The 18,157-nt window shown below is 35.7% G+C and overlaps 1 protein-coding gene across 1 annotated transcript in view; it reads left to right on the top strand.

Annotated features, from left to right (window-relative positions):
• The window catches only part of APPL1 (adaptor protein, phosphotyrosine interacting with PH domain and leucine zipper 1), a 31,244-nt gene extending 13,538 nt beyond the window's left edge, over positions 1-17,706 (top strand). The window contains exons 11-22 of the mRNA XM_084292840.1: positions 913-1,101; positions 1,419-1,461; positions 3,903-3,959; positions 4,871-4,962; positions 5,508-5,690; positions 7,923-7,972; positions 8,347-8,521; positions 8,633-8,669; positions 10,095-10,241; positions 10,476-10,526; positions 11,648-11,737; positions 12,382-17,706. Coding sequence (XP_084148966.1) covers positions 913-1,101; positions 1,419-1,461; positions 3,903-3,959; positions 4,871-4,962; positions 5,508-5,690; positions 7,923-7,972; positions 8,347-8,521; positions 8,633-8,669; positions 10,095-10,241; positions 10,476-10,526; positions 11,648-11,737; positions 12,382-12,531 — 1,264 coding nt within the window. The 3' untranslated portion in view covers positions 12,532-17,706. The remainder of the gene's footprint in view (positions 1-912; positions 1,102-1,418; positions 1,462-3,902; positions 3,960-4,870; positions 4,963-5,507; positions 5,691-7,922; positions 7,973-8,346; positions 8,522-8,632; positions 8,670-10,094; positions 10,242-10,475; positions 10,527-11,647; positions 11,738-12,381) is intronic.
• Positions 17,707-18,157: the final 451 nt, after the last annotated feature.

The following is an 18,157-nucleotide window of genomic DNA, read 5'->3' as shown; positions in this document are numbered from 1 at the left end:
AACACTCTGTTAGCCTAAATATGCTTTGAGCATTCTTCACAATTTCATGAGGTGAAATTTCATGTTGTCCACTGGAAGGAGCTGTTCAACAATTTTAGTCATTGAAATTAAGCAGCTGAATTTTGGGTTTGTTAAAAATAGGTTGTAACACTAAGATTGTTTCCATAATTTATGTAGTAAACTTCAAATAAGCAGATTTTTTCAAAAGTCAGGTTAATTTTGCAACTACAGGTAGAGTAAAATACTCATTGAATGAGGCATGAATTTCTGCAGCAGAACAATTGCAGCAATTAATATTGAAGAAAGGAGTATCTGACCAAAAAGGAAGGCTAAACCACAAGCGTTACTGCATTTTGGTTTTGGGTTCCTTTGCTTGCTTCTGGGAAAAAAAAAATAAAATAAAAATCATGCTGTAAGCAAAATTTTGGGAATATTACTGAATGATACAAAACACTTGGAAAACTGAGATATTATACATTACATGTCTTTTCTAGTGCTTAACACAAAGTTCTCCAAGACTTAGTCTTTTTAACTATGTAAGGCAGCGTAGAGTTCTGTAGGTCTTAGAAATTATGTTGATAATTCATATTAGTGGAATATGAATATTTCATTAAGCAACACTGTAAAAACTGATAATGAAAATTAAAGAATTTATGACTTTTTATTCTAAGTTTCATATAATCTAAGAAAGCAAATATTTATGTATACTTTGCTCAGCAGTGTATACAGAATAAAAAAAAAGCAACTGATGGAAAGAGAATAATTTTGTTGTAAAGTTAACCTAAAACATGAGGAATATTTTCTCTTAAATGCCCAGATGGCTTGCTCATGACATTTTTATTTTATTTTCTAATTTCTACAGATCAGCTGAACTCCTAACCTAATAAGTAATGATTTTTTTTTGTGTTTTAGTAAGACAGGGCTGGTATCTTCCATTTGGGAGAGACAGTTTTACTTCACTCAAGGTGGAAATTTGATGAGCCAAGCAAGAGGTGATGTAGCTGGAGGACTTGTCATGGATATAGACAATTGCTCAGTAATGGCTGTGGACTGTGAAGACAGACGTTACTGTTTTCAGATAACATCTTTTGATGGTAAAAAGTAAGTATTCTTACATTACTCTTATCTATCTGCTAAGTAATAGTGTACTCAAAATTGCTATAGCTGTGTGAATGTGGTAGAAAATACATAAAAAGATTTGACTACATTATGTGAGTGCTTATTACGTGGGCACAGAATTTTGTTCATTTTCACTTGAATTGAAAACATAAGACTTTTTACCCATTAAATGTACGTAGCATCTTCAGACTTTATTAATTTGTTGTGCAATGTATGAACATGAAAATGGGGTTCCCTGTCTAAATGGAATTAAGGCATTATAAGTAGACAGAACTTTATTTTTCATTCTCCTCTTTCAGGTCTTCAATCTTACAGGCAGAGAGTAAGAAAGATTATGAAGAGGTAAGCTTACTGGAGGTTCACATGGAGTCCAGTGATTTTCTGTAGCACAGAAGGGAATACATTAGTAAGAATAATTGGAGTGCACGTTCTGTATGGTTTAGGTAATAAATAGTGAACTTGCGATCCATAGTAATAATACATTTCAGGAAGTCTGACAAAATACTACTGTGTTTAAATACTGGAAGAAAAAAATAATCCTGTTCTGATTGTGGCCAATTTATTTTCAGTATTATGGAATACTAATAAAAACAAAAAAGTCCACAGCAAAACAGATATTAGTAATGGAAGCTTGGCAATTGGTGCTTCTTCCCTTTTGTGTTTTCCTATGCTTCTTTGATTGTACCTGCTTTTCAGGAATGGAAAATAAAGGAGATTTTAGGTTATGACACAGGTAATGATACAGGCAGCTGAAAAGTGAGGAGAAAATGTTTTGTGGCCCCCGATGCATGATCAGGGAAATATACTTAATGAACTATAGTTGAATCAAGAAATGGGGCATGATTTGCTTTTGGGGTGCTTTCAAGACTGCTTGTGAATACAGAATAAGAAAATACAGAAAATACAGTACTTTCAGCCTCAATTCACATTCCTCTGAGATCGTTAATGGTACATTGATGTAAGCCTTTAATGCTATTTCTAAGATTTTTAACTGGGCTATGTCAGGTTGGCCCTGTTTCGTTTTTCTCTTGAAGTTCGTGGTGGTTTTACCATGCTAGGCAGCTAAACACCACAACCGCTCTCTCACTCCTCCTCCTTAGATGAGAAGGGGAAGAAGTAAAGTAAAGAACAACTCATGGGTTGAGATAAGGATAATTTAATTAAAGGGGAAATAATAATCATAATTATTAAGGAAAGATTATTATTAACTAAACAATTTAACTAGAGGGGGGAAAAAAGGGAAAGGGGGAAAAGGGAAAAACAAACAGATAAAAAAAAAAAAAAACAAAACACACACAAATAAAGGCTATGTGGAAGTGCAGAGGAAAGAAGTTACTCTCTACTTCCCTCAAATGAGCGATGCTTGACCACGTATTTGAAGCAGGGCCTCAACGCACGTAGCTGATGTTCAGGAGGAGGACCGACATTTTCCCAACGAGAGCCCACCCCTCCCCTCTTCTTCCTGTTTCCACCTTTTATTGCTGAGTGTGACATCATATGGTATGGAATATCCCTTTGGTTGGTTTAGGTCAGCTGCCCTGGTGATGTTTCTTTTCTCACTTTTTTTGCCCACTCCCTAGGAGGGTTAGAGAGAGTCCTGATGCTGTGCCAGCACTGCTCAGCAGCAGACACAACACTGGTGTGATACCAGTGCTGTTCTAGCTACAAATGCAGAGCACAGCACTGTATGGGCTGCTGCAGGGAAAGTTAACATCCCAGCCAGACCCAGTACAAAGTTGTATAGTCTAACTATGAAACATTTACCTTCAGAAGGCCCACTAGTAGAAGGGAGCTTGTAGTCAACCTCAGTAGCTCAGAATTGTGATTTCCTGAGCTGCAGCTGCTGTGCTTTTAGATAGCTCAGGCGACAAGCCTAAAAACAAGCCGCTCAGGTTCAGTGGAACAGTGTTGCTAGCATGCATATATATATAATTCAGTTGAAAATTTGGAGTTATAATCCAGAAATTGAAAAGCAAGAAGCCAGGAGCAAAGGGTGTTTTTCATAGTACAGTGAGAAAAGAGGTTTTAGCTTAGAGGTGCAAGAGATGGGCAAATCCCACAGAACGCAGATGGAATTTTTATAATGTTTGGAGGAAACAATGTAAAGTGCAGTCAGTAAATAATAGAGTTCAGAGAATACACAGATGCAGAATTACACAGAAAGTTAGGGATTAGAAGGGACCTTGAAAGATCACCTAGTCCAATCCCCCTGCTGGAGTAGGAACAATACAATATTTTTTTAAATTACATTCCATAGAATCATGATTTAAGCTTGTTTTTGTTTTGATCTTCAGTGTGACTGAAACAAGTGTTTAAGTAAAGTCTGATATTGTAAGGTGCAGAATGCAGATAGCAGTGAATTCAATAGCAAACTGAGTGTGAAGAAAATACTGGTTTGGCTTCCTGAATCACACAGAATCACAGAATTTCTAGGTTGGAAGAGACCTCAAGATCATCGAGTCCAACCTCACAGCTAACAGTCCCCACTAAACCATATCCCTAAGCTCTACATCTAAACGTCTTTTAAAGACTTCCAGGGATGGTGACTCCACCACTTCCCTGGGCAGCCTCTTCCAATGTCTAACAACCCTTTTGGTAAAGAAGTTCTTCCTAACATCTAACCTAAAACTCCCCTGGCGCAACTTTAGCCCATTCAAAAAAACTACAAGGGAAGTAGAAAAGGTGCTGAAACTAGTCAACTCAGGTATTTAATCAAGTTCCTTGAAAAAGTTATGAAAAAATTAACTTTTTCTCTCTTTTTTTCTTTTCCCTCTCTTTTTCAGTGGATATGCACAATAAACAACATATCTAAACAGATATATCTAAGCGAAAACCCTGAGGTAACTTCACTAAAATTGATAATATCAGTAATGTCTTCAGATACAGATGTACAGAAAATTAAAAAGGGATCAACTGGACCTAATCGGGTAGCATGGGATTAAGCTGAGTACTTCCTATATGTTTAATCTGAAGTTTATCATTGTATGGGTTGATAGTGCTTCATGAATTAATGAAAACATACATTCTGTTGTTTCATTCATCTAAATGCTTATGCAGCAAGCATTAAAATGATGTGGCTTTTATGTTTGGTATAACATTTTGACAGCTGCAAGACCTTTTAGCTGTATTGTGTATATGATATTTTGTTGCCAATTAATGTTGCAAATATCTGGACAGATATAGATATTTTCCCTCTCTAAAATCCTCTTTACCCAGTGATTTCTTCAACTGGCTTTACCTATGAAGTGAAGCCATCAATATTAAATACTGATGATTCAGAATTGGAATCATCAATGGAAGATTAAAGTGGAATTCTTCAACTGTACAAGGTCCATGATTTGCTGAAATGACATTATTATGTAGTGCTTACTTGATAGTCATTCATGTCTTCATTTTTCAGAAACCTATGAATGTTCCCTAATTTCAAGTGCAGACTTTTGAATCTCCATGTTTTGTTCATTAGTAGTTGAAGACAATGTGTCTTAAGTCAGATTTTTATTTTTCTGCATGGCTACGTTTGCTTATTTTGTCAGACTTGCCATTGCAATTTTACTGTTGGCATATGCTAACATATGCAGTATTATAGAGCAAGTGCAATAGCAGGAAATGTTACAAGTTAAAGAAAATACTGCAACTATGTTACTGAAAGGGGACAGTTTATAACTTCTGTCAATTCCATGTAAAACTAAAATCTGAAAATGTACTTTGAGGGCAATGTTTTCAGTTATTTTTTTCCATCTCTCTATTACAGGAAATTGCTGCACGTATAAATCAGTCAGCTTTAGAAGCTGTTACTCCATCCCCTTCCTTCCAGCAGAGGCATGAGAGCATACGTCCACTTGTGTAAGTTGCTGAACTATGGGTCATTTGAAGAACACTTACATAAAAAGAATCTTGTATAAAGCTCGGGGGGGGGGGAGAATACAAAAATGTCAGAACTAATGCTTTGATAGGCTAGAGGAACATGTCCTGAATTCATCTTTTTATCATTGTTTGGCATCCAATAATGTTACAAATGATCCAGACTTCCAGCTGACCATAGACAGTTCTGTTACTTATATCACATATGGCTTGTTTGTTCTATGTATTCATGAGATTTTTCTTAATGTGTATAACTCCTGGAAGCAGACCTCAGCTTGTAGTATATTTCGTATGTGATTATATATTGATATTAAGACCATCTGATAGCATTATTAATGCAAGTAGTAATTATACATTATTCAGATTTGTTTGGAAGGTAGACTCCATTGTATTTACTTTATCCTAATCTTGTTCAGTTTCTTAGGTTTTGTTTTTGGAATATTGTATTCATCCTCCATATAGTTGAATTTATTATCAACCAACCTGAAATTAACACATCTTCGTGTTCATTTTTTGTATTGTTTCAGACAATCTCGTCCTACTGCAGCTCGTACTAGCAGCACAGGGTCGGTGGGATCTGAATCAGCAACTTTATCTGCACTTTCCTTGGATTCACTTGTTGCCCCTGACACTCCTATACAATTTGACATAATATCTCCAGTTAGTGAAGATCTGCCTGGTCAAGCAAAATCTTCAGGGCAGGCAGGCAGGTAGGAAATCTAGAAAGGAGGAAAAAATAAAGTCCCCAAATAAATATTAATTAAAAAATATAGATATTATATGTTTAGGCAGCAGCTCCAACACACACATTGCCTCTGTCCCTACTCTCTTTCTTGTCAAAAAATTTACAGTGACCAGCAAAGCAAGACAAATATTTTTTGGTTAAATTCAGTTGTAAAATGTGGCTTATTTACATAGAGCAAGTGCAATAGAATAGAATAGATTCAGAATGTTATTTTCTCTTTTGCAGCAGCTATTCTTACTGTAACAGCTAATGATCTATTTATTGATTTATTTTAATCATTTGGTTTCACAAAGTATTTTCCTTTCCTATTGCTTGCTTACCCAGCAGCTTGGGTTATTTCCTCTTGGAAACTCAAGAGAAATTTGGTAGCCCTGCTTCCAGGTGATGATGGCATACGATGACACTCTTCTTAACCTGAAAGGTGAGTGAAAATGATCTAGGCTTCTAGAGTAATCTGATATATAGACAAGTTAAAATTGTCTAAGAGCTCATCCCAAAACATAAAACCCCTTTTTCCTGTTTTTATTATTATTTTTAAACCTTTCAATTCAAAAATAATAATAAAACACTGTAAATCTGCACTGCATTTCTGGAACTGTACGTACAGAATTCAGATATTGAGAAAACTTTTGCAGATTCAGCTGCTCTTGTAGAAAAAGCAAAATGGCTGAAAACTAATTGATGTGACTCTAGTCACAATAATGTGTGTTGTATTCTCCTGCCCTCTAGAAAAATAACTTTCAGTAGTACTACAGATGAGAGTTAAAATTATACACATTTTAATATTTTTTGACGTTGTTGTTGTTGTTTGGTATTACAGGCTAACTAAACCCCTAGGAGCATACTGATTAAAATCAATCTTGAACTATATTTCAGGAATTGGAAAGCTTAATACTTGAGCTAAATTCAAGTCATCAGTTATTCTAAAAAACCACCATATTTTTCATAGCAAAAATTATTCAGAGTTGTGCTCAGTATTTTCAATTAACCATACATGATCAGTAAAGAATAGTGTGTTGCCATCTGTACCAAACACTTCAACTTTAGAGCTATTAATTTTTTTAAATTTTTAAAAGATTTTCCTGACTTTCTGATACTGCTGACATGTATTTAATCTTTTTTTTTTTTTGTGAGATCCTGTGAGATTTTGCATTACTATTCCCATCTAGTCTTAAATGTCCAGAAGAATTTAAGTGATAAAAGATGCTAATAGAAATAATTTGTCTGTAGTATATTTACGCAGGCCAGCATTCAATGGGAGGATTCTTGATTGAGTCCATGTTATTTAAGCATTATAGTGATGCAGTCTTGACTTCAGAGTTCAATCTAGAACCATTTTATTAAACTGGACATCTCTTAAGATTTCCGACATGTAGCTGGATTCACTTATTTTTTCTCTTAGTTCTGAAATTTGCTTTTAGAATGTTAACTGTTGAGAGGTGATAGCTTCATTACCCCCCTATTAAAACCTAATTTGAGGTTTACAAAACCTTGACAAGAGTTTTTCAGCTGCCAGTTAGCCAAGGAGAAAGGGTTTAGAAGATTTAATTAATTTCCCATTCCCTGTATTCTATTCAGCATTGCTTTACTGTTATTGAAAATGTAGACTTGGAAGCCTAGAATATTTTCACTTGTTGTTGTTACTGGTAGTACTTCTGTCTTTGAGAGGCAGAAACAGCCACATTTCTCTTGACCCTCCAAGAGTAAAAACCCAGTGATGTTTTCAGGAAGCTGCATTTGAAATAAAACCAGTGACTTTTTTCAGTAAATAATTCAACAACTTGAGATAGTGGTAAGAGATGCAGTGCTCCTACGGAATAATGAAAGTAGTAGCTTTTGGCTGTAATTCCTGAATTCTGTATTTCATTGCCTAAAACTGTACCTTTTCAAATAACAAAGCTTTGACTTGGGCTTAATTTGAGTATAAGAAATACCGTGTGAGTCAAACTCTCTGTGGTAGCAATATGACAGAATGCTTGGTACTCTGCCCGTGATTTGAGCCCTCGAATATAGCAATTTATGTCTTTCTTCCAATTAAATTGCTTGCTCTTATTATTTATAACACGTTATTCCTCCAGATCATAAATTGTGAAATCATTACACCTTGATCTTATTTGATGCAACGTGAGACTACAGCATTATTCATTAGTGGTTCTTGTAATCTGACTCCTGGTTTAATGTTTTCATATTTTAATAGACGTGCAAATCCTTTTGGTGAATCTGGAGGCTCAAAATCTGAAACAGAAGGTAAAAATAAAAAACAAACTTTAAATACAAAGTGAATAATAGAATTTACGAATTAATTTTTTATTTTCACCTGGACCTTCTTATTTAACACCATTTTTAGAGTGCTTAGTTATATTACATTAGCAATGTATTATTAGACGAGTTAAATCAGACTGCCTGAAAGTCCTGTTTTGTTTTTTTAATCATTGTACCGCATCTTTTGTATTCATGAAATGAAATGAAAAGATGTGTGACTTGCTGTTTAGTAATTGTACCTGTAATTTGTAGATACAAGCAAACTCTTCTCAAGTTATTGGAAGCCTGGAGTTTTCCTGACTGCAGGAATGGAAGACCCAAAGTGGAGATCACTTACTCAGTACTTTTGTTTCTCTTAGATTCAATTCTTCATCAGTTGTTTATTGTAAGATTTCTTGGCTCTATGGCTGTGAAGTCTGATGAAAGTCCAGACGTTGTTTATGAAACAATGCGTCAAATATTAGCAGCTCGGGCTATCCATAACATTTTCCGGATGACAGAATCACATTTATTAGTCACTTGTGACTATTTAAAGTAAGTTTGCTTCTGACTTCTACTGATGCTTATTTATAGTGTAATCTTCATTCACTTTGTGAATGAAAGTAAAATCTACTTTCTGATTTGTTCTTAAAAACAATTTTTTAGGTTAATCGATCCACAGACACAAGTTACAAGACTACGAGTAAGTAACTTTACATTTTGAGATAAATATCTGACAAAATATTTCTATTACTTTTAAAATGATATCATGAAATGTTAGCAAAAATCACTGACACCATGAAATTTCTACAAAAATTTCCATGAAAATTGGGAGACAGATGCAAACATCTAAACATAAACAGAAAAACACTAGAAAATAAGGTTTAAGGGGAATGATCTTTTTTGAATGATCAAAAAAATGTTTTGAAACATTTTTTCCCATGATTTTATAGGGTAAAATCTTAGGAAAATAATAATATTTTATTTTAATAATGTGTCTGTTTAGAAATATTAATGTATGTGTTAGAGAAGTATTATTAACGTTAGAGTTAAATATGTTCAGAAGTCCAATAGGTTTGGGTTGGTGTTTGTTTTTTTGTGTTGTTTTTAATCCATAATTATGTTTAGTGTTGTATGTTTTTGATTTTTTTTTTTGCAATAAATATACATGAAAAAACAGGTGGAATTCTTCATAGCAGATGAAATGTGGCAAACTTCATTCTTCAGTATTAGCAATCTTTATTTTTTGTATTTTGAAGCTCTTGCTCCCCTCTCTGCCCTTTGTTTCTGCACAGTTTCAGGTCTGTCATTTAACTTCTTTGGGTCTTCTTTTAAAGATGCTCAACTTGTCAGGGACTCTAAATTGTCGTATCCGTAAAAGGAAATCCTAAGCATATGAAACCCACAGCTTAAAATATTAGTTTTTTTTTTCCCTTTTTTTTTCTTTACCTTTGTGACACCAAGTTCAAAACTGCCCCAAAGCTGGAAGCTATTAAAGGTGAGATAAACCAACAGGTCGAATGTCTAGTATTCTAAGTGTGTGCAGTTAAGGTTAGGAAGAACTCTCATCCTGTCAGTTTATAACACTTCTAATAGGGACCTTCAGAATTTAAAAACTGATCCTTTGTCAAGTTTTTAAAGCATATATTTGAAATGCCTAGTCTGAATTCTTTTAGGAATTAAGAATGCAAAGTATTTTTATTGTAATAAAATAGTAAGGCTATATGGATTTTTTTTTGCTTGTTTTCTTGCTTACATAGTTCAGGTAAGCTGAACTATTTGCAGTTAAAGTTTTAGAGAAATGCACCAAATACTGAAAGCTTAGTCAAAAATGCAATATGTATGTGTATCTGTTTTTAAAAAATAAATAAAATGCTTATTTGCATTTAGAAAGATGACTGAATCTCATGGCAAATGAGACTCCTCTATCTTCTGAATCATTTAATCTTCCCCTTCCAAATTCCTTTTTTTTTTTTGTGTTTGGCAGTTGCATGTCCAGTCAGATTGTAACTTTTGCTGGTGTGGTTGCATATTTTTGATAACAAAGTAATGTGCAGTACAGTGAAACTTCGTATAGAAAATATCTGAAACTGGTTTTAATATCTCCATACTTGTTCCTTTCTGGCAGTTTCCTTTGCCCAACGTAGTCTTGTACACTACGCACCAGGAGAATAAGCGCCTCTTTGGATTTGTGCTGAAAACTTCAGGAGGGAGAGTTGACAACCGCCAAACTTCCATCTGCTATATATTTGAATCAAATAACGAAGGGGAAAAGGTATTGGTGATAGTTATGTTTGTATCGGTTTGGAACCTGACATGGATTCAAATATGTTAGATCCAATCCATTCAAGCTGGCTAAGTATTTTGTGTATGTACTGAAACAGAGTTAACCTGATAGTACCGCAAAATATTTTAATATTCTGTCATATCTGATATGACAATATGGTGTATTTTCAAAGGCATTTGTATTAGATCTTTACAGATTATTTCAAATCTGATCTGTATTTAGATTTGTGACTCCGTTGGACTGGCAAAACAGATAGCTCTTCATGCAGAACTGGTAAGCATCTTCTTTTAGGGGAAGGTACCCTCAAGAAGGGAATGGAGACTGTATATGTAGTATGTGTAACAGAATATATAAGTGCCGGGTCCTCCACCTGGGGTGCAATAACCCAAGCAGAGCTACAGGCTGGGAGATGAGTGGTTGGAGAGCTGCCAGGCAGAGAAGGACTGGGAGTGATGGTTGATAGTCGGCTGAATATGAGCCAGCAGTGTGCTCAGGTGGCCAAGAAGGCCAACAGCATCCTGGCTTGCATAAGAAACAGTGTGACCAGCAGAGCTAGGGAGGTGATCGTCCCCCTGTGCGGCCTCACCAGAGCTGAACACCTCGAGTACTGTGTTCAGTTTTGGGCCCCTCGCTACAAGAAGGACATGGAGGTGCTTGAGCAGGTCCAGAGGGGGGCGACGAAGCTGGTGAGGGGCCTGGAGAACAAGTCCTACGAGGAGCGGCTGAGGGAGCTGGGCTTGTTCAGCCTGGAGAAAAAGAGGCTCAGGGGTGACCTTATTACTCTCTACAGATACCTTAAAGGAGGCTGTAGCGAGGTGGGGGTTGATCTATTCTCCCACGTGCCTGGTGACAGGACGAGGGGGAATGAGCTTAAGTTGAGCCAGGGGAGTTTTAGGTTGGATGTTAGGAAGAACTTCTTTACCGAAAGGGTTGTTAGACATTGGAACAGGCTGCCTAGGGAAGTGGTGGAGTCACCATCCCTGGAAGTCTTTAAAAACGTTTAGATGTAGAGCTTAGGGATATGGTTTAGTGGGGACTGTTAGCGTTAGGTCAGAGGTTGGACTCGATGATCTTGAGGTCTCTTCCAACCTACAAATTCTGTGTGATTCTGTGTGATACTCTGCAAGATGCTTATAGATGCAGTGAATGCTGCTGTGGAGTACTCTAAGGGATTTGTTTTATAGAACTTAAACCCGAGATAAAAAGACTTTGAGCCATGTTTACATTAGAACAATATTCAAGATGATTTCTTAATACCTTTACCAAGCATACCTGTCCATTAAGAGAAGACTAATTAAGTGTTTAACAGTTTTGAACAAACTCATATAAATCAGTACTGTATCAAACATGTCAGACTGTTGTTCATTACTTTTGTTTACATTTTTACACTTCAGGATCGAAAAGCATCAGAAAAGGCAAAAGAAATAGAGAGAGTCAGAGAGAAACAACAAAAAGAATTAAGTAAACAAAAACAAATCGAAAAGGTATGTTATTTCTTAAAATTTCTTTTTGTTTTTTTTTTCCTACTTGCTATCTTTATTTTGTATTTTTTTACTTCCAGCTACAGTCTCACAGTTTTTAGTACAAATTCCCAGAACATTGTGGAATAAAGTTAATTTTTGAAAGTATTTCCTGTGCAGATTTTGTCTAATTTCACGGTCATGTTTAAAAAGCTATTCTGAGGAGAACACAGAACACCTTTATAGGTGCACTCAGGAGCAGTGCTTGAAGGAACAACTATCACAGGCCCAAAATAAAAACACTGTTGTCACATGCATGAACTGCCCCCTATGTGGCAAGTAACCGTCTGCCATGTACAGAGATGGTTCATTTGCTATATAGTAAGGAAGGGTCTGCAGGCCGTAGGCCAAGCTCCTTGTTCTAACCTGCTTTTTCTTATGGGTTGCTGGTACAGATGTATTCTAATAATTCCAGCTACTGAAGCCAAAATAGTTTGGTTTCCTACTCGTTCTTTTAACCCCTTCTCTACAAAAAGTTGTCCATTGATAATGTTAAAAGACAATTTACAAATCAGAATGATGGTGTCCTGTTTCCACTTCAGACTTAAAATGAGTATTGTTTTGCTGACTTTTTTTTCCCCCTTTGTTCCCCCCTCTTCTTAAATTAGGACTTAGAGGAGCAAAGCCGATTGATAGCTGCTTCCAGCAGATCAAACCCAAGTAGTGGAGAAGGACACTTTGTAGTCCTTAGCAGTAGCCAGTCAGAAGACAGGGATTTAGGAGAAGATGGAAAGAAGAAGAAAGCATCTGAAACCTAAGGTTGCCTACTTAATTAAAATTGGAATCATGGATGTAAGTTCTACAAGAAGTGAAATGTAAGTGGAGGGTCTGTTGTATTGTATAAAGGTAAAAAACTATATGATGTGTAGACCCGTATATGCCTTGATTTTTCTTTCTCAATTAAGTGATTTCCACTTTCATGTCAGTATAATTTCTCTTTTGTATGCCAGATAAAGCATGGTGATGCTACCGTGTTTATTACAAAATTGTTTTCTCAAAAATTCTCTGCAGTATGGAAAAACTCTTACATTTTTTCCCTTTTACCTGCCTGTGTAATTGACTGCTTTTGAATCGAGACTTAAAACTGACTATTCTTAAACAGTATGGTGAAATTTATTCTTTACACAAGTATGCAGAACACCTTGCTGGAAACAAAAGTGGATGCCTAAATAAGGCAGTGCTAAGCTTTACATAACTTGTTGCACAGAACTGTCCTTAGAAAGAAACATCCCTATTAACATCAGTGAGATGTGCAATAGTTCTAGACAGGAAGATCATATTTTTTTGTTACGTATTGCACATCTTGATTTTTTTTTTTTTTTTTTTTTGTGAATGCTGGAAGGCTTCTTTGAACAGGAAAGAAAAAAATACTTTGTCAGACCTATATAAAAACTGAAAAGATGCAGTTGCACTACACTGCGTGAGGAATGTATAAAACATTCCTTATCAAACAGTAAGAATAATGTATATATTCTTGTAGCAGAAGTGCCATGTTCTTGTTTTTCCCCACTGCATGAGATAAGAATCTGTGAGCCTTTGAGTTCACTTTTTTTATTAAAAAACAAACAAACAAACAAAAAAAACATGCTTAGAGTTGCAGGAACATCTTGAATTTTATCATTTGAAAAATCTTCTGAATCTATAAATGCCTTGCTACCAGTACACTACGTTTACTGAAAATGAGTTAAGGCTTTTAAAGACTTTTTATGGAGCTGTATTTTGCAAACAGAAGTAAAAGACTATGCTTGTCTACATCCTAGAATCAAATCCCATAACATGTTTTTCAAAGTAATGCCTGTTTATACCTTGTAAGCCTGAACTCCATGGTTCATACCCTGTGTAACATTTATTTTGTATAATACTAAATGTGCATTCATCTTTTGATCCAGAAGAGAAAACTTGTTTGAAGTAAAAAGAAATATTTATTTTTGCACTAATTACTGTAAGTACTAAACTCCAATGATACAGTTCTCTCTCTAATAGGGGCCTGAAAGTAATAGGAAATGTAGAAAGAAAATACTTATATTCCAAGTTGTATTATAAGTTATGACTGTTTTACAATTTATTGCAGAGTGTTTCTGGTGTTCAGAAATGGAAGCAATTTTCAGAATATTTCCCATCAGCTGGTGATGGCCCAGTCCTTTAGAGCTAGAGTTGGTTGGCACTGATTAAGTAAGGGAGGAAGCTCAGGACCTCTCTGCTAAGCATCTGTAGATGCACAGAGGGAATGCTATCCTTAACTCTCCTCACAGGAGTAGTGGCTAACAACGGTAATCTCCTCCTGTTCTTTCTGCTGGAGATGAAAAGTTCTATGCAGAAACTTAACTGCATCTGGATCCTGTAGCAGGAGAGAGAAGGGAGCAGTGCCTGCTGCAGGAATAAGTCTGCTTTGCTGGGGCTGCTACTGCAGCAGAAACTAGAGTAGCTTGCGTGATGCCACAGGCCCCATAGCACATAGAAGAGACTGAGCAGCTGTGGAAGTAGTCACAATATTCCTACCTTAAAAGAGGAGGTGGTGTGGGAGACTGAGCAATGAAGAGACTTAAGGCACTCTTCCTGAGGTAGTTAGCAGCTCCGGTTCCAGAATGTTTCATCCCCACTGTAGCCAGTTGCGGAAGTAACTGCTTTTGGTGTTGCCCAGTCACGCCCAATAGCATCAGCCTGTGGCCAGATTTGGCCAGCACACTGTCACGTGGACCATACAAAACTGAGGCTTTTTTGTTAAAAAAAATAAATAATAATAATAATAATAAAAAAAACACAAAATTGAAATGGCATTTTTACTTTGTTTGTAGTCTTGTATTGTCATCTCATTTGTAAGATACTGTTTTTATTCATTCAAAAAAAAGTACAGAAAGGCAGCAGATGCATCTTTTCTTTTTTCTCCTTTTTGTGCCTAAATACAGGCTTACAGATAAACTGGCTGCCATGCAACTATTTCTGGAAATTGATCTAGTTTGTGTTTCTTTCTCTTATGGTCTTTTTTTTTTTTTTTTTTTTCACTATTTCTGCTTTCTATCAATCAAATACATGTATCATGCCAGCACAGCTCAAGGTTATTGCGTCTTCCTTAAGTACATGCTGAAGATGAAGTAAGTATGAAACACCTCAGGAAGAATGTGGTTAGTGGTATCCAGTTCCTAGAATCTAGTCACCAAACTGTCAGAGTAAGATTAGCTGCAATAGCCACCGCTCCACTGGGAAGACAGATAATAGATTAGCAAGCTCACCAGAAAGCACTGCTGACATAGAATTAATATATTTTTTCTTGACTCCTACCATTAATGTTTTAGACTTAAGTATGTAACTATGAGGAGGAAGATGGGACATGAAATAACTGTTAAGGAATTTGTCAGATTTAACTATTTATGATTGGAATTACTTCAGTTTTAGCTCAGGCTTTCCCATCTATTGCGACTAAATCTAGTTTTCTAAAACAGTTTAGGAGTGAATTGCGTTTCACTTGCAGTGGATGATTCTTCTCTCGTAACCACTGAAAATTAATGAGGGGAACAGTGCTTAACAAAAACGATGAGATATAACATGAATGAAATCAAGGTTTTTTGCTTGTTCAGAAGACTTTTGCTGGTATAAAATGAGTAAAAAGATAGAAATAGAAAATCCAGGAGAGTGACACAAACTGCAGGAGCAAATGGCAAGTCAGGAAACATCAGGACATGAAAGTAGAACAGAACTAATTTATTGAAAAATGTTTTTGTTAATTAAAAATATGAAATGCTTAATACTTACTTTGAGAGTACAATTTTAACATAAACACCTCAAGTTCTCCTGGAAGCTACTGGGGTAGAATTTCAAAACCTATTATTGTAATTAAATTACCTATTGGTTTTTGTTCCCATAATTTATTTCTCCTGATTAATATTTCCTGTTACTTTTTAATTAGGGACTGATCTTCCAGGCACTTTCAGCCGAAGCTGTAGTTTGCTTCATGTGAACCTTGTATTATTTCAGAAACTATTTTTTCAAGTACACAGTCTTAAAAGGATGTTGCATAGGTCAGCAGTGTTTTTTTAGGACTAAGTTACGTTGCTAATTCCAGCCTAACAGTTACTGACTTTTTTTCCATTGGGTAAGGGATATTAAGTTTATTACACTATGTAGACCATGCAGGTCTTGCTGTCAGTTGTTTCAAGCTACATAAGTTCTTTATGTATATAATGTCATGAATATCAAAACATAAAAGAAGCATGGGCAAACTATGGAAATGCATTTTATTGCATTACAGATAATACCTAGCACTCCTTTTATGGCCAGGAATATATTTCTTGAAGTCTAAACCAGAGGACAAGTTAACAGTCATATGCAACTTAGCCACACAGAACTGGTAACAAGTGTGTTGTATAAACTAACGTGGATTTGACAGTCTGTTATTTCCTTAATCTTTTTAGGTTTTAAACTATATCAAGACAACTTAAGATATTAACAGTCAAGTAATGTTTAAGAGTTCAGAAATATTTCCCTTCTACAATCCAGTCAAATTTCATCTTCATATGGATGTGAACCCACAGCTAAAAAACCTAACACTGCAAAACCATTTATAAAGATGTAATTGGTGTACATTGATATACAGAAACAAAACTGACTGTGCATATCTTCAAGGTGAATTCTGATGAATTACAGTTGCACAGAATGTAGGAGAAGCCACTGGAGAAAGTTTTGTTATATAGTCTCTTATTATTTCAGAATTCACAGAGAATGAAAATCTTCCTCTGATTACTGAGTTTAATTGAGATAACATCTAGTCTAAGAACAAGAGCTGATATTTTATATTATTTCCTTTGCTCTATTTTAGAAAACTTCTTGCAAGTCTATCAGTCTCCGAGGCTTTTTTTTTTTTTTCACCCAGGCAGTAAGTTGTGTTTTTTTTTTTTTTTCTGTCCTGCCACAGTGGTATCTAAGTTATTATGACATGAGTAAGTTGTTGTGTCATTATGAATGCACTTGTATCCCTAATGAAGTCCATGTTGCAAGCCAACAATTTTGTACAATATTTCAGGTCATTTTTATAATACAGTGGAGTGGTCAAATTCTTACAATGACATTCTGGATGGGTCCTGTTCTAGTGAAATGTGATTTTTGCAACGTTTGAGACTTACACGCTTTTTCCCTGAATAGCTGTATTAAAACCTCCACTAGTATACTTAATTCAGCTTTGATTGTTGTCTTAATCTTGGAAGCATGAATAGTAAATTATGTATTATGCCAGAGCTTCAGTCAGCATTTTGTAGGTTAAATAAAAGCTTAAGTATGTATAGTAACTTCCAGGGGGGAATTTGTACTGATGCGAAAGCTGCCTGCTTATTTCATAATACTGATTTTGAGGAAGCACCATTATTGGTGACAGGATGCATTCCCTCCCACTGAACGAAGTTTTAACGTGCAGTTGAATCCCTCTGTTGTCAAACGATATCTCAATTCCCTTAAGTTTAATCATATTAGCCGGATATACTCAGAGGAAGTTGCTGTACTTGAGAATGCTGATAACTTCTGCAACAATCCAAGACTGAACATTAGAAGAAAATCCTTACTCTCTTAGCTGGCTGTTTTAGTGCACATGTTGCTCTAGTTACCTGACGATGTGTAGCACGTTATACAGAGCTGTCGTTATGGTAATGATCAGAATTCATGTGTACAGAAGCTATACCAAGAAGCTATACCAGCACAACTATTAACATGGGTACTTACATATTTTCACTGGCTTCATTAGTTTTCTTAATTACATGACAGACACAGTGTAAAAAGCAAGGGGTCATAACTACATTATGGTTAAATTTGTATTTTATAAGATTTCTAGATTTTTCTGGAGAAAAGCAGACTTTTGAATTATGTAACTTTAAGTGAATATAGATGCATGTATAACGGGAAAATCTATGCTTACCTGATAATGAAGGAATAAATAAATACTATTAATACCACATGTGTTGATCTTTTTTTTTTTTAATTACACAGACTAGTATCAGTACAGAATAAGCATGCTGTGGGTCTGTGTGTGTCATGTAAGACTTCCTTAAGACAACAGTGATGATTGGTCTCAGGCAAATGTTTCATAAGCTTAAGCTGCAACTGTTTCAAGAGTAGCTCCAAAAAAATGCAAGCATGTCTTGGGACAGCACTGTGAAAGGAAGCTAGTTCTAAAGAGAGCAATCCAATACATAGTGGATGAGACACGTCAATACCTGAGTCTGAGATGTAGAACTAACCTGTTTCAGAAGTACTGTTGCTTTGTTGAATCACTGGTGTTTCACACTAGCTGCAATAATAAGCAGGCAGCTGTAGCTGTTAATCCCAGCTTCATGCTTAGGAAGTGGGATCATCTAACTGGGTGAAAAAAATCTACTTATGCTGCTTTCTAGAACTTTGCTG

This window comes from Netta rufina (genome assembly GCF_964035555.1).
Source record: "Netta rufina genome assembly, chromosome: 10".
NCBI classification, from domain to species: Eukaryota; Metazoa; Chordata; class Aves; order Anseriformes; family Anatidae; genus Netta; species Netta rufina.
This window is presented reverse-complemented; position numbering and strand designations above follow the sequence as displayed.